The sequence below is a fragment of the Pseudonaja textilis genome, chromosome 1 (genome assembly GCF_049901715.1).
Source record: "Pseudonaja textilis isolate UNSWEBS1 chromosome 1, rPseTex1.2, whole genome shotgun sequence".
Lineage (NCBI taxonomy): Eukaryota > Metazoa > Chordata > Lepidosauria > Squamata > Elapidae > Pseudonaja > Pseudonaja textilis.
In genome coordinates, this window is record NC_141990.1 from 250,774,784 (window position 1) to 250,792,588 (window position 17,805).

At 35.6% G+C, this 17,805-nt stretch overlaps 1 protein-coding gene across 14 annotated transcripts in view; it reads right to left on the bottom strand.

Moving 5' to 3' along the window:
- Nucleotides 1–17,805, bottom strand: part of ANO5 (anoctamin 5) — a 71,183-nt gene that overhangs the window by 31,700 nt on the left and 21,678 nt on the right. For 3 of the 14 annotated variants that reach the window (XM_087921253.1, XM_087921252.1, XM_087921247.1), the window contains exons 1-5: nt 14,509–14,679; nt 14,010–14,057; nt 10,960–11,004; nt 7,917–8,030; nt 538–606 (exon numbers count right to left, since the gene is read on the bottom strand). In XM_087921253.1, coding sequence (XP_087777379.1) covers nt 538–606; nt 7,917–8,030; nt 10,960–11,004; nt 14,010–14,057; nt 14,509–14,664 — 432 coding nt within the window. In that variant the 5' untranslated portion in view covers nt 14,665–14,679. Of the gene's footprint in view, nt 1–537; nt 607–7,916; nt 8,031–10,959; nt 11,005–14,009; nt 14,058–14,508; nt 14,680–17,805 lie in introns of those variants that run through there. The other 11 variants (XM_026706410.2, XM_087921248.1, XM_026706402.2 and 8 more) reach the window with 5 other exon arrangements.

Below are 17,805 nucleotides of genomic sequence, written 5' to 3' on the forward strand. Positions count from 1 at the left end.
CATAATGTTCAACATTCCACTTCCAACATTCCACTTCTTTCATGAAACCTCTTTATGTCCAAATCTTTTTTGTCCATGCAGTTGCTAGTTATGTTTTTAATTATTCCTATTTCTTTGAGATTTTAGAAATATCACCTGATGGTTAATGGGCAGAATTTCATCCAGTAAAAAAAAATATTTATTATCAGTTCCACGCTGCATAGAATTACCTATAATCCAGGATAGACATAAAAGTATGATATAAAATCGTGCAATCTCCCTTTAACAAAAAAAGGGCAGAATATTAATGTAATGTCTTACAAAACTGCAAAAGACACAGATCAATTGTGGAGTACCCTTATACAGTTGCTTCAGAAACTTGTCAGTATTATTTTCTGATTACCATGTTTTATCTATAATGATGGTAGTACAAACAAACAAATTAAACAAGGTGTTCAGGGAGCAAAGATCTCACTGCTAACTATTTCTAGCAATTTTCATTGCCCCAATACTTCTAATCATTTATTTTAATCACTAACAACCCACAGTAATTCCTACCTTCTTATCTTCAGTTTCTAGTTCCAGACCTGTTTTTACTAGATTGTTCTCAAACATTCGCCTTCGATCCTGAAAAAAAGAAACACCAGAGAGCTTTTTTATTCAACCAACATGAGATTTTAATATACACCAACTTCTAAACATAGTTCTTTTTGCATCATCTTTATGAATTAAGAGTTACCTTTTTCCAGATCAAACCTTGAAGGAAACCCATTCATATTACGGCCTCCAAAGTATAAAAACAAGTAAAATATTAAACACATTGCTAACATTTTTATTTTGCTTACAATAAATTACTGCAATAGGAATGAAAAAATGGGAATTCTTATGAATGGATTTGCATTAGGAACAATATTTTTCTTTCTTCTTTGTTCCTTTAATGAGAGTCCGGGTGTGGCTGACCTGCCGTTGGACTATAGATATTGGCTTACAATGGTACATTATGTTTTCCAAATGAAGGCTGCTGGATTTACATTGTGTACGTTGTTTGTTTGTGTGCATGCATGCATGCCTTCAAGTTAGTTTTGACTCTTAGCAATTTCCTGGACTAGCCCCTGCAGGGTTTTTTGGGCAAGATTTTTGGAAGTGATTTCCTAGGGCTGAGAGAAAGGACCCAGTTGGCTTTGTGCTGAAGGTGAATGGTCCCAATCTCCTGGTTTCTAGGTTGGTGACTTAATGCTCTTTCAGGATAGTCCCATGTAGAGAGCATTGCAGAAGTCCAAGTATGAGATTACCAGACTGTATACGACTGAGTAGACTCCTGATCCAGGAAAAGCAGCAACTGGCACACAACCTGAAGTTGTGTAAAGGCTCTCGTAGCCACGACCGTCACCTGCTCTTCAAGCAGGAGCTGTGAGTTCACCCCTATGTTGTTGATGGTCTGTCTTGGGTAGTGCCACCCCATCTGTGAGATATTATCATCCCCAACCACCCCCAACTTTCCAATCAGTCTGGATAAATGACTATACTTGACATTACAGTCTCATGAGTATTCTGTTTGTTACACATTGGATTGGGATTGGGGGAAGGGGACCTTCACTTGTTCTGCACTTGAGAGAATACAACACAATCCTGTTTTGCCCCTCTTTGACATAGTCCTACTTTACATTTTTTAATGTGTTTATTGCTTTGAGACAGAAGTGGTGCATGTGTGGAGCAAATATACGTATATGCACCTATACACCTGCAGATGGATAAAAGCATCAGAAAACAGTGAATCCAAATCTCTAAGGAAAAAGTCAGTGCAGCCATCTGCCAATTAGTTCCACATCTCTCCTGGTTGGTAAAAGACTCCAGAACAGTGATAAACCTTTCATTGTGGGAGGGGACATTCCTGGGATCTTTCAAGGAGCTTACAGCTGCTACCTAATAAACAGAGAGAGTTCTAATGAAAGTAGTCAAGACTTGTTTAAATAGATATAATCACACACTGCTTACAAACCAGCAGTGGCAGCTGAAATATTTTTCCTACCTCCTACAGTGCTAATAGCAAAGTAAACTTCAGTTACATTGATTATCCATGGAGAAAGAACAAAGTACCTGCTCATTCCTAATCCAAAGACAATCTGTACTAAAGTAGGTGCCATATTGTGATATGGAATAACTATTTATCAATGCTTATCTGCAAATTAAAGATATCATCTTTTATAGGTATGCCAATCCTCAAAATAATATTCAACTGCGATTTTTAAACACTATTAAAGTAAAACAAGTTTCCAAATACAGTGGTTAAAGTTCTAGTGAAAATTTGATCACCTGATTTAATCTCAAAGAGGTCTATTTGTTGATAAAATCACATTCATCCTTCAAATAAGCTGACTGTTTTTACTTCAGTGTTGAATTATTTGCACTTGCTATCCAAAATACTATTCAGCACCAGAATCCAGTCATTTTCTTTCTTTAGCCTTTATGTGGTCAGCTTTCACGGCCATACATTATGGCTGAGAAGATGATGACACTGACAATACTTGCCTTCATTGGCAACTGAAAGTATCTTCACTACAATAGTTTGTTCAGATTTGTCAGTCTTTCCCTTAAGAAGCAAATTATTTAATATTACAGACACTTATCCTGTGAGATTTGGAGTCCAGAAAATACTTCACCTATTTCTACCAGATTGGTACTTGCACTTGTCACATACTTAGAATTATTTTTAAAAAATTGGCTTTGGCACTCTTTAACATTCAACTTTGACTTTCTTTAAAAGTCTTTCTTGCTTCCAGCTACTAAAGAAAGATAGATATTTATAAAGATATCATTAGCAGACCTGAAATACAATTTTAATTCCAACTTCCATCTCTAGTTCAGCATTTTTGGCATATAAACAGGGTAACAATATACTCCTTTCACAATTTGATTCTTTCGTAATAAATTTATTACAGATTTACAGTAATAAAAACTAATCCAAACTAAAAGGTTAAAAAAAAGAAAAAGGAAAAAACACAAAATAAACTTTACTCTTAGAATGTAATAAAGAAAAAGAAAAGAAACCTATAAAATGATTTTCCCCTTTATCACAAGTATAATTTCAGTTATTTATCACCTTCCCTTAAAATGCAACAAAATATTTCTTTCTCCCATATCATATCTTTTATCTATAAACAAATCCATAAACCATCAATCCTGATGTCAGTAAAAGTCCACTAAGGATTACAATACAGTTAATAACATATCTATTTTAACTCTGATGAGATAAACCAGTGTTATATTCTTCTTTTTACTTCTAAAAATTCATTTTTTTCTTTGTCTCATCTCTCAAAATTCTTCAAAACTTTAACAATTCTATTTTGCCAATTCAATATAGGAAAATTATCCAGGTCACTCTCTTAGTTTGTTATTAATTTAATTTTAAACTATCCACCAGTTTCTATAACATCTTTTTTCTATGTGATTCTTGTAGCCTATTATTTTTAAATCCACTTTGAAATCTGTCTCAATCATGCCATACTTGTTCCTCTTCTATAACAACTTTTAACAACTGTTATCTATAGAGGCAGATATTCTTAAAATTACTTCTGGGCCATTTGTTCAAAATGTCCAAAGTTAAAATATTTTGCTTCATTATGTAAGAGTAAGTTGACTTTGAGTGTTCTTCTCCTTTAACAATAATATTTTGTTCCTTCTCATAAACCTCTTGTGTCCAATTTTTAAAGGCTTACTTCTTCTTGTTGTTTTAATAAAAAAAGCATTTTCGACAGGAAAGTTCTTATAATTAATTCCAAATTATATTTCAAATTAATGTAGATCTTTAGTCTGTTCGCAACTTTGTAAAATCAAATGTTTTAATCTTTTGTCATTTATTCCTATAATGGAGTGTGGGAATGACCTCGGGTGATGAGGTGAAAGAAAGGCATGCTGCTTAGGGAATGATCAGATAAGAGAGGGCAAAGCCCTCAGCTACATATCAGGCAGAGAAAGGAACTTCCCTAACTTATCAGGCTATAAAAAAGAAGGCTGAGGCTCTATTAACAGAATCTTGCAATACTAATAATGCAAATCTCCTATTGTCTTTTTTACAAGCCTGTTAAGTTATGGAGGTCACTAAATACTGGAGGGGGGGATGATAAAACAAACTAAGTTTTGGGAAACAACTGAAGAGTTCAGATGTCACCTGCTTGTAGTAGCAACTGGAGCAACATGATGTGTATGCACTGCATATAAAAAGATCAGAATCATGAATCATGACAAGACAGCTTATCCTCTATAAAAATAGTAACTTGGGAATCAACAGTTTGGCGGGGCCCTGTATGCTATGGTTCTAATTCATCCCCAATTCCAATGTAACACATGTACAAAGTGTCAAATAGATGACCATTTGTAATAAAATGTAGATAAACCTCAGATCACTGGGAGTAGAATTTTTCTTTCTAGACAGGTGTTAAGTTAGATTGCAAAGTCAGGAAGACCGGGTATAGCCATTAGGCATATGCAAAATGGTTCCACTGGGTTTCAGGTGCAGCTCTCAAAGGTAATCCTCTTTTGCATATGAAATAAAGCAATCTGCCTTATGAAGCACTGAGATGGGACCAGTTTTCAAACCCATATATAGAAAATAACTGTGTAACTAAGACATTTCTAAACTGAAATAGGACATTTATATTAAATCAATAATGAAAAAGTACCACCTTGTTTTTGGAGCCGTTTTGATTGATTCAGTCAAATCTCCTTCAAACTGAATAATTCCATAAAATTAGTGGCTACCTACTGCTGTTGTAGTTATGTTGACCTTAAATGCACATGTGGATTCAGAGGTGCTTCAAAGATTGTACCGCTGACCCAATTTAAATACATTGCCAATGGAAAATAGCACTTTATAACTCTGAAGCGGATTTATTTGTTGAAAGGTTGTAAAATTTATTTCTATTTTTCAAAACTAATTTTCCCATCCCATGTTTTTCCCTCATGGAGAGAAAAATGGCTAAGCATATTAAAATAAAAGGGTGTCTTCATTAAGCATATTGACATAAAAAAGTGCACAGTCTAGTAGTTGTTTTGAAGTCCAGTCCTTGTTAAGATTGGTCATGTCACATTATGTACATAGACCTTGGTGAGTTGCTTTTGGTGAAATGAATGGCTACACAAATTTGATAAATAACCATTTCTTCCTCTAAGATAGCTTGAAATAATAAAAATACACAATCCAACTATAAAACATAGAAAAACCAGCAATTAAAGAAATAGAGAACTGATAAGAAATGGCTTTGAGAAACAAACATGGATATTTGTTCTAGGATGAATTATTTTTAACTTTAATTGTTAACAAAACACTGAAGTTTCCCCACGAACAGGTAGGCTAGTATTTTTCAGTCTTGGGTATTTCTAGGCGAATGGACCTCAGAATTCTCTTCATTGGCTATGTTGGCTATGGAATTCTGGGAGTTGAAGTCCAGACTCCTAGAAATTCCCAAGTTTGGGAATTGTTGACTGAGGCAAAGACCAGAAATTGTTTTATAAGTTTTTTTTTTTTTAATTATATCATCCTATCCTTTATATGTGGTTTGAATAAAGATAAAATATAAATATATACAAGAAAAAAAACTTTACATTGGGTATATTTACTTTTTCACATGATTGCATGTGAAAGATGTTTCCATATTGTACAAGGTTTATAGGATACATCCGTTATGAAACTAAACAAGATGTTATCTTTCTTGAAACAGTAGCATAACTGTAACAAGAAACTTACTCCACTGACATATAATTAAATGTACTACCCCATACAATGTAATGTACAAAATGTCAACTATCCCCACAGGTAACAAAATAAAAATAGGGGGGAGGAAGGATTTTTTTTTACTTTTTCTTAAAGTGAAAAACAGTCCTATTAAATCAAACTGAAATCAAATAGATTTATTTGACTTTCTATATTATGAGCACACTCAGATATCTTCGAGAAGCACTTGGTCAGAAATCTTAAAAGTTCATGAGGGCATGAAATAATTATGACTTATGTGTCTGGTATTTGAATGATTTTTCCAACCACACAAATCGTATTCATACACACCCAGGTTATTTTTTTAGTCCATATGACTGGTGGTTACTTTTGGTTTTTCTATCCTGATGTTGCCTGGTATTCTGGACTTCAATAATCCTTAGCCAGGAAAATTATGGGCCTTGAAGGCCAACATATTTGGAGGATGCCAAGTTAGAGAAAGCTATCAGAAACTGCAGAAGCATATTTCAGCCACAGGAAGTCTTCAAGCCATGTCCATTAACTTGTATATTTCTGCAAAAGCATCTTCCAGTCATAGGAAATCTTAGAGGCCCAAAGTGTCACAAAATACGGTATATCAGGATCAGTGGTGGGATTCAATTTTTTTTACAACTGGTTCTGTGGGCATGGCTTGGTGGGCGTGGCAGGGGAAGGATACTGTAAAATCTCCAGTCAGTGGTGGTATTTGCCAGTTCTCCAAACTAGTCAAAATTTCCTCTACCGGTTCTCCAAAATTGGTCAGAACCTGCTGAATACCATCTCTGATCAGGATGAAGTATTGTAACATGAAGCATCTTATCTAGATCTGGCCTGTCAAACTGGCAGCCCATTGGCCGGATGCACAGGCCATACCAATCCTGGATCCACAAAGGCCATGCCCACCTTGGCTCTGCAAAGTCATCGTGATGCAATCAAATTTGACACCTGTGATCTAGATCAGGGGTCACCAACCTTTTGGACCTCAGGGACCACTAAACTCATAATTTTAAATCCCAGTGACCACTAACTGGTTCTGTGGATGTGGCCTAATTTGTGGGTGTGGCTTGGTGATCATGTGACTGGCTGGGCATGGCTTATATGTAAATATTATAAATATTTATATAATTATTGAATTTTTTTATAAAAAAGAGCAACTTTTACCCAAAATCAGGCAAAGCAGGCAGGCAGATTAAGTTGTTCACATAATCACAGAATCATTCAGGGATCTATCTATCTGCCATCTGCTAGCTCAGTCTGTCACATAAAATTTGCTTGCAAGCAAACTCACAAAATTAACTCATAACACATCATGTATGTAAATATTGAATTTTTTATTTTAAAAAAGAGCAACTTTTACCCAAAATCAGGTAAAGCAGGCAGGCAAGTTGAGTTACTCACAGAATCATTCAATGATCTATCTATCTGCCATCAGCTACCTGAGTCTGTTACATAAAATTTGCTTGCCATGAGTCTGCACTGAATAATAGAACCTTCAGTCCTAAGGGAGGTTTGGCTGTGCTTAAATGCAGAGCCGAAGATCTAAAGACTAGCTAGAAAGCAAGAAATCCAACCTTTTCCTGCTTCCTAGCTAATCAAAATCTCCTGGCACAGCAGAACAGCTGATGGTCAGAAAAAGGAAAAATAGCAATCTAGCAGGCATGTTTGCCAGGTAAGGAGTGAGTGGACAGGGAGGGTCCCGCAGGCCATGTGGGTGGCAGCCATGTGTTTCTGCACAGCCTGGATTAATTGCTTGGGGGGGGGGTGCTCTGGGGGTGAGATTTCTCTGCAGCCCACCAAAATTTTCTCACAGCCCACCAGTTGGCGACTGCTAATCTAGATAAAGGGATTTCACTTATATACTAAATAAGAGAGCACTCAAACAAACTTTGGCAGGAAAAAAAGAATCTAGCTTTCTTTTCTTGCATGCAGCACAACTGGCTCCATCAAACATAATTCATTTTAACATTACATCAACAATTACTTTAGGGGAAAAAAACCTTGATCTTGGTTTGTAGAGATGAAAGCACATTATTTTCATCGTAAAGAGCACACATTAGAATTGTGCCATGCCATAGCAGGAACAGAACTCAAGAGCAAAATACAAGCAAAACTGCATAGACTTTCCAGGTTGTTGCCATACAAAAAGCAAAACTATGCCTTAAATTCAGAAGTTTTAAAAGACGCTTACCACTTTTTTTTCTCCATCCATTTTTGGATCATCCACATAAGTAAGTACAAAGTCTACTCTCCGTATACCATCTCTGAAGAAAACAGAATCCTTGCTTTGGTGTCTCTTATCAATCTAGAGAGAACAGAAAGCATCACTGTATCAGCATCCATTGTACACGTGTTATATTTCCACATGTATTTAAGTTTTTTCAAGTGTTCAGTTCTGGGAAAAGACTAAGGTCAAATAAGGTATAAATAACATTTATTTTCAGACAGCATAGTTACAAAATATATTTTTCTTACATTTGCACATCCAAACACTGACATGACTGACTTTCTTCATGAATAAGCAAGCACAAATGCAGAGACGTTTGCCACAATGAAGTCACCCTGTTATAAAGGTATTTATTAAACAGTAATTTCTGAAGCCTACACTAAGACTCACAAGTTTGCCATAGAATAAAGAAGCCAGTCAACATACATTTGAACAAGGACACAGGTTTGCTATTTTGAAATGCTCTTTTATTTTGCAGAAGTATTTTAGTCCCAGTGCAATTTTGTACATTTTGCTGTATAAAGTGACAACATGTGAAAGCAGAAAGCACAGAAACAGCTCTGAAAATAAAAGAGTAAGTGCTGTAATATTATAGTTTAGGAAAACAAGATGTGCAGAAATGAAATCTACCTGACTGCAGATTTGAAAAGTATTTATGATTGCACAAGTTTTGGGAATATTATTGTTTAAGTGTTTGTTTTTAAATATATTTCTTACTTTCAAAAGGAGATTAGTAACTATCACACTGTCATAAATTTTGTTATTTACTTGCTATTTCTGAGTTTCAAAAGGAGATCCCTGGGTCCTTCTGCCTCAAAATAAATAAGTAAAATTAAAAATTAAAAAAGATAAAGCCCTAAGGAAACTTTGGGGTGGGGGAGTCTAGAACAATTCATTGTCAGTCTTTCCTACCACCTACACTTCAATATTCTCAGATGGCATTATCTTCATATACTTTTTCTGGGGATGGTGTTTGGAAAAAGAAATGGAGATGGAGCAAGAAAGGCATGAGTGTCATCAGGCTTTCTGGGAGCAAGTGGATACCCTATGTTGAGGAATCTACGCAGGTTCAAGGTCTTCTAATAGTATTTGTTTGGAAGAATAAATAGGGAAGAGGAACAATTGGTCAAGACTTTTTGTTGAGATTCTATTCAATGTAGTGGTCTCGCGATGCTGGTTAGAAACAGCAGATTGCAAGTTTTAATCCTGTTTTAGGCATGAAATTGGCTGGGTTAGTCACTCTCTCTCAGTCCAGTAGACCAGTAAAGGTAGCAAAATTTGGAGGCTGCCATTTTGAATTCCTTGAGAATTAAATCTGTAGAATCCAACTGGTCCAGACACTAATAATCCATTTATTCCAAAGGGTTGAATGTTGTGATGGAATGTGCAGGTGGAGGATGGGGTCAGCACCATAGCTTCCCAGATGGGAGGTGGCACAAAGAGAGGCTCAAAATAAGAGACTGCACAGTCTCACACTGGGTGGAGGAGGAGGGGAAGAGATGCAGGGTAACCTTCCCTAGAATCTCCCACAACATATCTATTAGGCTTGAAGGTTATAGCCAGGGGTGGGATTCAGTTTTTTAAACAACCAGTTCTGTGGGCATGGCTTAGTTGGTGGGTGTGGCTTGCTGGTCATGTGACTGCATGGGCATAGCCAACTCAATGTCACTCACATCAAGGGGCACTTCTTGCCTGGCCTCTCATGACAATGGGGATGCTGCAATGGTCGTAAGTGTGAAAAATGGTCATAAGTCACTTTTTCAGTGCCACTGTAACTTTGAATGGTCACCAGTTTTAGATCAAAACTCAAAAAGGGTATGTAAACTCACGTTTGAATGTCAATTTTTCTAGCTAGCCAAGAAACCTTGCTGAATGTCACTCATCTTGGTTCCTTGTCATTAAAAGCTTATTTTTGGCAGCTCTGCTTCATTATTCAATTATTTCTTCAAAGTGCTAACTCCAACGGGGAGTATTTCCTCCCAACAGCAGTGTAAAAAGCTTAAAACAACCCTTCCCTTTTAAGAAAGTATCAGCAAAGGAAAAAACACCTCCTTCTGAGACATAAGTCAAGGCATACTGCCAAGAATGTAAGAAGGGTGGGAAAAAAATGAGATTTCTTCCAACAACCGGTTCTCCGAACTGCTTGGAAAGTTAACAACCAGTTCTAGCGAATAGGTGAGAACCTGTAGAATCCCACCCCTGGTTCTAGCTTTCATCTAACAACATTCTATCAGATGTAAGAAAATAAAGAATTCATTGTGTCTTCTTTGGGCTTAGGCCTGACAAATATATTGTAATAGAATGCTGCCTACTTATTTTAATGCTATATGTATTTATGTGTGGCTGTGGTATTTCCCCAATTCTACATATATTATTTCCTTGGATGTTCATAAAAACAGTATGCTGACTTCACTCCTAAGGCATCTGTATGGTTATCATTGGCATAGTTTATCTAAAAGAATTAGTGGTTAGTGGTTTCTTACAGAAGGCTTGGGGTAATAATATTTAAGGGTCCTTGCAGCCCTTCCACTCTTTGATCATGTTTGATTAAATATAATATCCTACACATAAGGTAATTCTACTACGAGGCTGAGTATAGCCTACAGAGGAATTTTGGATTTACCACATTATATTTGGTACCTAAACGAATTATACCTATGTTTTAAAATGTTAGATTTTACTAAATAGCATCTTATGTAAAGAATTATTCCAAAGAAACGTATTTTTTTCAATTTTGATAAAATATACTTAGCAATTAAGGAGGTATAAAATAAGACTGCTTCATATCATTCAATAAAATAGGAGCTATATAGGAAGCTTTAGAATCATATCCTTTGAGAGATATTGAATTCTTTGTAAGTGTGTGTGATTTATATTTATTTGTTTAAGGTATAGGCTAAAATTCATTACTTCATCTTGTTCCCTATTAAAGAGAGACATCACATAATGAAGCTTGTTATCACTGCAGCCATCCAGGTGTTAGTGGTACAATTTGTCAATGGTTTACCCTGAGACGTCGCTTCAGGAACAGATTGAATCTCCTTCCAGACTTCTGGAATAACCAACAGGGTGTTAATATATGAGCAAACTCTCTCCAAAAAAAACCCCAACCCCTAATTCTACAACTCCGTATGATCAGGGAATTGAAGAAATTTTTCCAGACTATTGAATAACTTCATAATCTGAAGGAAAGAAATGGACAAGAAATGCCTGTGTAGGGCTTAAAGAAAACCCTCTATCACCTGCTGTTCTCCAGATATTTATTTTATTTTATGAAATTTATACTGATGTCTATTTACAAATGGTGACTCAAGGAGGCTATGCTAGAAATGAAACTGACAGTTTACAGTCCTGCTATTTTGGAATGCTTCAACACATCTGTAGGAAACCAGATTGATGAAGGATGTTTTGGTATTCAGAATAGCCACCCACAGCTTTCTTACAAGATGTAGAGTCATTGTTTCCATAACCCCTTCATATTTATTATTCATGGATGGAAGTTACCAGCTTGGATCCAACTGGTGGGGGTTAAAACAAGAATGAATGATGTTCTGCCACAAGAATGGGCGTGGTCTTTTGAGGACCCATATTTGTATTTATAAACTTCCTGAATTATTTATTTTACCTTTATGTTAAAGAAAGAAGTTGTATAAGATGTTGGATTCTTATCAGATGTACAAGACTCATTTTCTTATCTTATCCAGATTAAATATTTGGTAATTAATCCATATAACAAAACAACATTCATTTAGAGATATACAATAGTATTTATGTGACCAACATGGAGAAGTTATATTCTTCAGAGCCAGTTTCCATGTTTTAGAGTTATGCTACAATGCAAGATTAGTCACATATTGTGCCCTTTGTCTTAGAGGGTTATGAACAGCTATAAGTCTTATGTTATTCCTGACCTTACTTTTCACAAAATGTAATACTATTAAATATTTGACCTTTCTTTATCCATAAATCCAAAATAAGATGTAACACGTCTACATTTATCAATATTTACTACAAAGTGGCTTTAACTTCTGAAGCAGGAGAAAGAATTTTGATTTAGGAGGGGGAACCTGATCTTGGATAAATCTCCATTTATATCTCAATTAATGTCCTCAGCTGTTTTTTTTTCCTCCTAGAATGAGAAAACTCTGAAAAATGTGGCCGGGTCTGAATGTAGAACTCTAGATAGAGAGACTAAAGAAGCCACATGCTCCCAAATCTCTACTGTGAGGAGATATGATTTATTTATTTGTTTTGCAAGCAGAAGAAAAGAGTAGGAAAACAGCAAATGCTACTTGCTTCTCCACATGTATGTTGCCAGTATATTGCTAGAAGGGTGGTAGGTTCATCAGGTTTTTTTTTTCAATTGTAGTCTCATACATACTTATCTAAAAGTAAGTTCTACTGTACTCCAAGGAATTTTATTCTCAGCAAACATGCACATTATTGCATTGCTATGTAATTAGTATATATTATGATTAAAATTATGAAAATCCAGCATATAGTACAATTGCAGAAGGTGACATGGAGAATCTTCAAGATTTTAAATTCTCTTTTAAGTAAGTCATCCTTAAGCAAAATCTGCATAGACAATACCCTGTAAAATTGGACTTTTTAATATTGCACTGTCCTTTGTGTCTCTCTCATTGGAGAAATGCCATTATGTTATTTCTGCAATACAAGAGACTTCCTACTATCATTAAGAAAACATGCTTTCCTGGATTAAAGCACAATTTTCACATCACACATTAATATCCTTTTATAAATACATACACAACAATGGAGCATTTTTGTGCTGTTGTGCTCTCAACATTTTTCAAGATATTACAGTATAGACCAGAAAAATATAAACACTTTTGAAAAAAAGCACTGCATAGTTTAATTCTTTTGTCACACAAACAGTTATACAAACCTTAATAAAAGTTTTTTTCACCAGCCTTTCAAATATAAGTTCATAAAAAGAACACAAACCTGAAGTAAGTTGCTTTCAGGATTTACTCTCATTTTCTTTCAATAGTATTATACCTTTTGCCATGTAGTATTTTAAGATAATAATAGAAAAACTCTGTTCCTACATCAAAACTATAAATGCACCGAAAGACCCATGGCAAAAGAAAAGCATATTAGTAATAGAAAACATTAGTAAAACACTACCCCATGTGAGCAAGGAGCTGAAGAGGTTACTATGTCAGAATTTAAATTACTAAGGAAAGAAATGTACATTTTAGGTCTATTACACTGAGGTAATACAATTTCATCCTGGTTTTTACTCATTAGAAATTTTTTTCTTTAAAAAAGTAAGCTATATTATTCTTGCTTGGACTTCAACTTTAAAATTCTCCTACTCAGACTATTCCACTCACCCCTGCTCCAAAATATAAACTTGATCCTTCACTGCAACTTACAGGGAAGTGATGTACAAGTAGTTTACTCAGAGAGTGCATGCAATTTTTCATTGCTGTAGAAATGAATTCTGTGTTAATAAACAAGCCAAAGTTCTGTTAAAAAAGACCCCAGACCCTTAATGTAAACTCATTCCAAAGCAAAATCAAACATTAAAAAAAGAGAAAAGAAAAAGAAAAATCTTTCCAGTTTTCAGTGTTAGGCTGACTTTTCAAAGATGTTTATTGTCTGTATACAACTATACATTTAGTGATTTTTTTTCAAAACTCTTCCAGTGGAAAATATTAGAGGATTACAGTTTTGGTGAGGCAATCAGTAGTATTTAAGTAATCACCCCTGATGGAAGTATTACTTCAGAAATGTAACCCTACAAAACTGGTTTACTTAACCTCTAATCTTTCATTCATGCCGGAACTGTAACTCGTATAACTGGGAATTCTTGTAATTGAAGTCCAAAACTTTTTCAGCCACACTGAAGAAATCTGCTACTTATAATCTGCTGATATTTGAATATTTGGTTCTTCAAAGATCTTAGGAAAACTGGAAAAATCTTTTCCCCCCCTTTGTCTCTCTTTTCTTTTGCTGCATTTTGGCAAACAACGCAACACAATACCATCCATGCAGGAATATATAACCACTTCCCCTGTAGCTGCTTACCCCTTGAAGGTCAGAGATGAGCAATGTGGTCTCAGTGGTACTTAGGCCCTGCCAGTGGCATCATGGAAAAATATAATGCTGTTAGTGTGGTGCAAAAGCAGCAGGATGCTTATAAAAATGCAGCAACTATAAACTCTGTGGCATTTTTTTGTTTGTTTGCAATAATGGTGAATATCTATAGCTGGGGTGTAAGATGAGGGTGAAGGTTCGTTCTCCAAGCTTGTGGGTTGGTTTCTGAACATTTTGTTACCAGGCTAGGTAACATCTTCAGCAGAGTTTAAGGGATGTCAGTGTTCTGTTTATAAGGGCTACTGGTGTGGGTGTGTCAAGTGAGGGCCTTGTGATGCAGTGGTGGGATTCAAAATTTTTGACTATTGGTTCTGTGGGTATGGCTTGGTGGGCATGGTGTGGCAGGGAAAGGATACTGTAAAATCTCCAATCCCACCACACTCCAGGGGAAGGATACTGCAAAATCCCATTCCCTCCTCGCCCCACTAACCTGCTTTCCAGCTCTGTTCTCCTGTGCAGGGCAACAAATGAAGATCCAGCTGATCAGGCAGGATAAGGAATTGCAGACTTGAAAGGCCAGCAAAACACACACAGTTGGGAAGACCCCAGGACCCCAGATAAGCCTCAACAATACCAGATAACTCATGATTTGCTCTCAGCAGTTGGCTGTGCGCAACTCCTCCTTTTAAACACTGTTTTCCCAGCTGCAGCTAATGAAGGGAATCAGAGCCCTTTCCTCCCCCGCAAGACACACAATTCACATTGCTCCCTTCTGTTCCTCCCTCTGTTCCTCCTTAAGATGAAGAGGGGGTGGGCCTGGGTCTTCCTTTGAATTCCCTCTGCCTTGCTATAGATCTCTCCTGCTCTGCCCAGCTGGACTTTGTCCTTCCCCAGTTTCTTCCACAGCCAATGGAGCCATACTCCCACTCCCTGTCAGCTGCTCGGCCTCCCCCTCAGAATCAGATTCCAACGGGGACATGACAGCTCTTGTGACGGGTCAGGTGTGAGCCATCAGTGAGCCTTATGATGAGTCTTGTGATAAGAAGTTTAAATCAGGTCAGGGTCATTGGGAGGTGAACTGCTGGTGGGGGAGGAGTTGCATGGGTTGGTTGAGGGTCGGTGCTGTCTCTGGTTGGTGTGCAGTTGATTTGGATTCTGAGGGGTTCATAGGTTGGTTGTAGGTCAATGTGTCTGTTGATGGAATTGCTTCTGGAGTGTCAGGCTTTGATGAACTTACAAGTGTGGGGGTGGGCCTTAGTGTAGCTGTTTGTTTATAGTTCAAAGCTGTGATGAATGATTCCAGGTTTAATTCTTAAAACAACAATGGATCACTTAGGCCATCTGTCATCTTTTACTTATTTAGATAAGATAGGATAATAACTTATGTTTCACATGGATTTTCTCTACTTTGTCAAACATTTGTGATTATAATTTTAAAGTTTGCTACATAAAAGTGGCTCAATAATATATTTTGAAATTGATAAAAAATTTTGACATGGTATTTTTAAGCTCTTGAAATATTCTTACACAAATCTGTTTCACCTAGATATTGAATTTTCAAGTCTAGCAGTCTTTAGAATACAATCCATACTACCATATAAAACAGAAACCTAATGCAGGAGGTTTCAAGATGTTGAATTCAATACAATACAGTTATTTACATAATTCAGTACCTGTGTTGCTACAAGCAATTAAACATAACAAAGTGAATTACATTGATATGCGATGGTGACACATTAAAAAAGGGAACAAATGCTTGAGGTATTAGTTTTAAATATAAGTAGGGGAACTGAAACAATTGCCTAGACATATTAACTTCATGAATATATATTGGGGAATGGCTAAAATTTGTATTAAACATGCATTTTGTTTTAGTGTTCTTTAATAAAAAAATTAAACTAGACTTATGTTATTAGTTTGTAATTAATGGCTAAAATTTGTATTAAACATGCATTTTGTTTTAGTGTTCTTTAATAAAAAAAATTAAACCAGACTTATGTTATTAGTTTGTAATTAGTTTGAAAATCTTAAATAAATGATCATCTCTGTACTTGCACAAATTTCCTTAAAATAAAAACATAAAAAATTTGTTGTAAAAAGCAAAGTGGACAGTATACATATTTGGTAATCTACCAGAACTAATTTGAGCAACACCATTTACATTGTAATAAATATTATGAATAAAATGCATTCTCCTAATGATATTTCCATAATTTATCTTGTAGGCAATATTTTGCTAACTTCTGTAAATTACCCTGACTGAAACTTCAGGATAGTTGGGTTTTTTTTGTTGTTCTTAGTATTTAGTATTTTAGTATCTAGAATATAATATTTGATTCAAACCTTGCCTGTTCTTTTAGGAAATTTCAAGACAGTAAATCTGAAGTCTGTTAAGACATTCTAAAAATCAATACTTATAAATATTACCAAAAGTATTTATCTTTGATCGTTCAAAACTTTACCAAATTGCACTGTGACTTCTAGGTCTGAAAAGTTGTGAATTAAGGAAACAAATTATATATGTATAACCAGAGTTCATTTGTTACGTTAATTATTTATACAAAAATACATGTAGAATTTGAGATGTTTAATGTTTCTCCCCTTCCCTGTTTTATCCATATTTATATAAATGTCATTCTTTTATATTTTGATTGTTTTATAATTAATTGTTTTAGAATTATATAATTTATATTATCATATTCTAGTCAATAAACCCTTCTACTCATATCATTTTCCACAGCCCTGAATGAAAACAGGGTCATAAGCAAGTGTGCAAACCAAGGAAATTTCTATTAAGTGGTTCCAAAATGAAACATTAAATGTTAATCTCGGGGCATGTTGAGGAGTGTGTGGGAAAGAGATTGTCTGGCTAATATAACGATTAATGTCAGAAAAAGTCGGGCCTCTTCAAAAGTTAACCCTCTTGTGTACATAAATTCTGCACCAAGATATGGAATTAAACTTGTAAAAAGAATCAAATCAAAGCACAGGACAGAACTATACTATTTGCAGAAGACAATATTGGCTACTACTATTTTTCTCTTTGCCTTCATGATCAATTCTAGTTTCTTTTCAGACTGTATCCAAAGCAAGTTAGGAAATGCATAGTTCCATGCCCATAATTAGAAATTCGAATAGATTTAGATTGATTTAAAAAGCAGCCCTAATTTTAAAAGTTGGTGAAAGTTTTGATAACCTAGAACAGAGGTGTCAAACTTGTAGCCCGCAGGCGTCACATGCGGGCCATACCCACCCCCGTTTTAGCAAAGGGGGGAAAAGTCATGATAGGTCACATTTGACACCCCTGACCTAGAAGTTGGTTTTTGTTGAGGGAAAAAAGCTGAGGCTGTTTCTAATTATATTTACATGGGGAGAAGGCTATTGTTATTGGTGTTGTTGTTGTCTTAATAGCTTTTACAAATGGAATTGTCTGAAATGGAAAGTTCCATAGACAGGTATGAACAGGAATAGAACACACAAGAACTAGTTTCTCCATTCCTCTTAAAAGAGACCCAGTCTGGGCTAAATGGTTCCATTCCATGAAGCAGAAAACACACACAAAAAAAATTCTATTAATGGGACGTGAAGTTACCAGACTGTTTTTAATATATATGATGGGGAGAAGTAATTAAAATGCACCCACTGTCATTTTCTACTCAGGATAGTAAAAGTTTGCATAGGTGTTTGTGCTGTTTTTAAATTCCCCATGGCACTAATCTCAGTACAGCCTGAAAGTAACAGGAATACATGATAATTGATGTAACCAGTACTATTTTAACTATTTAAA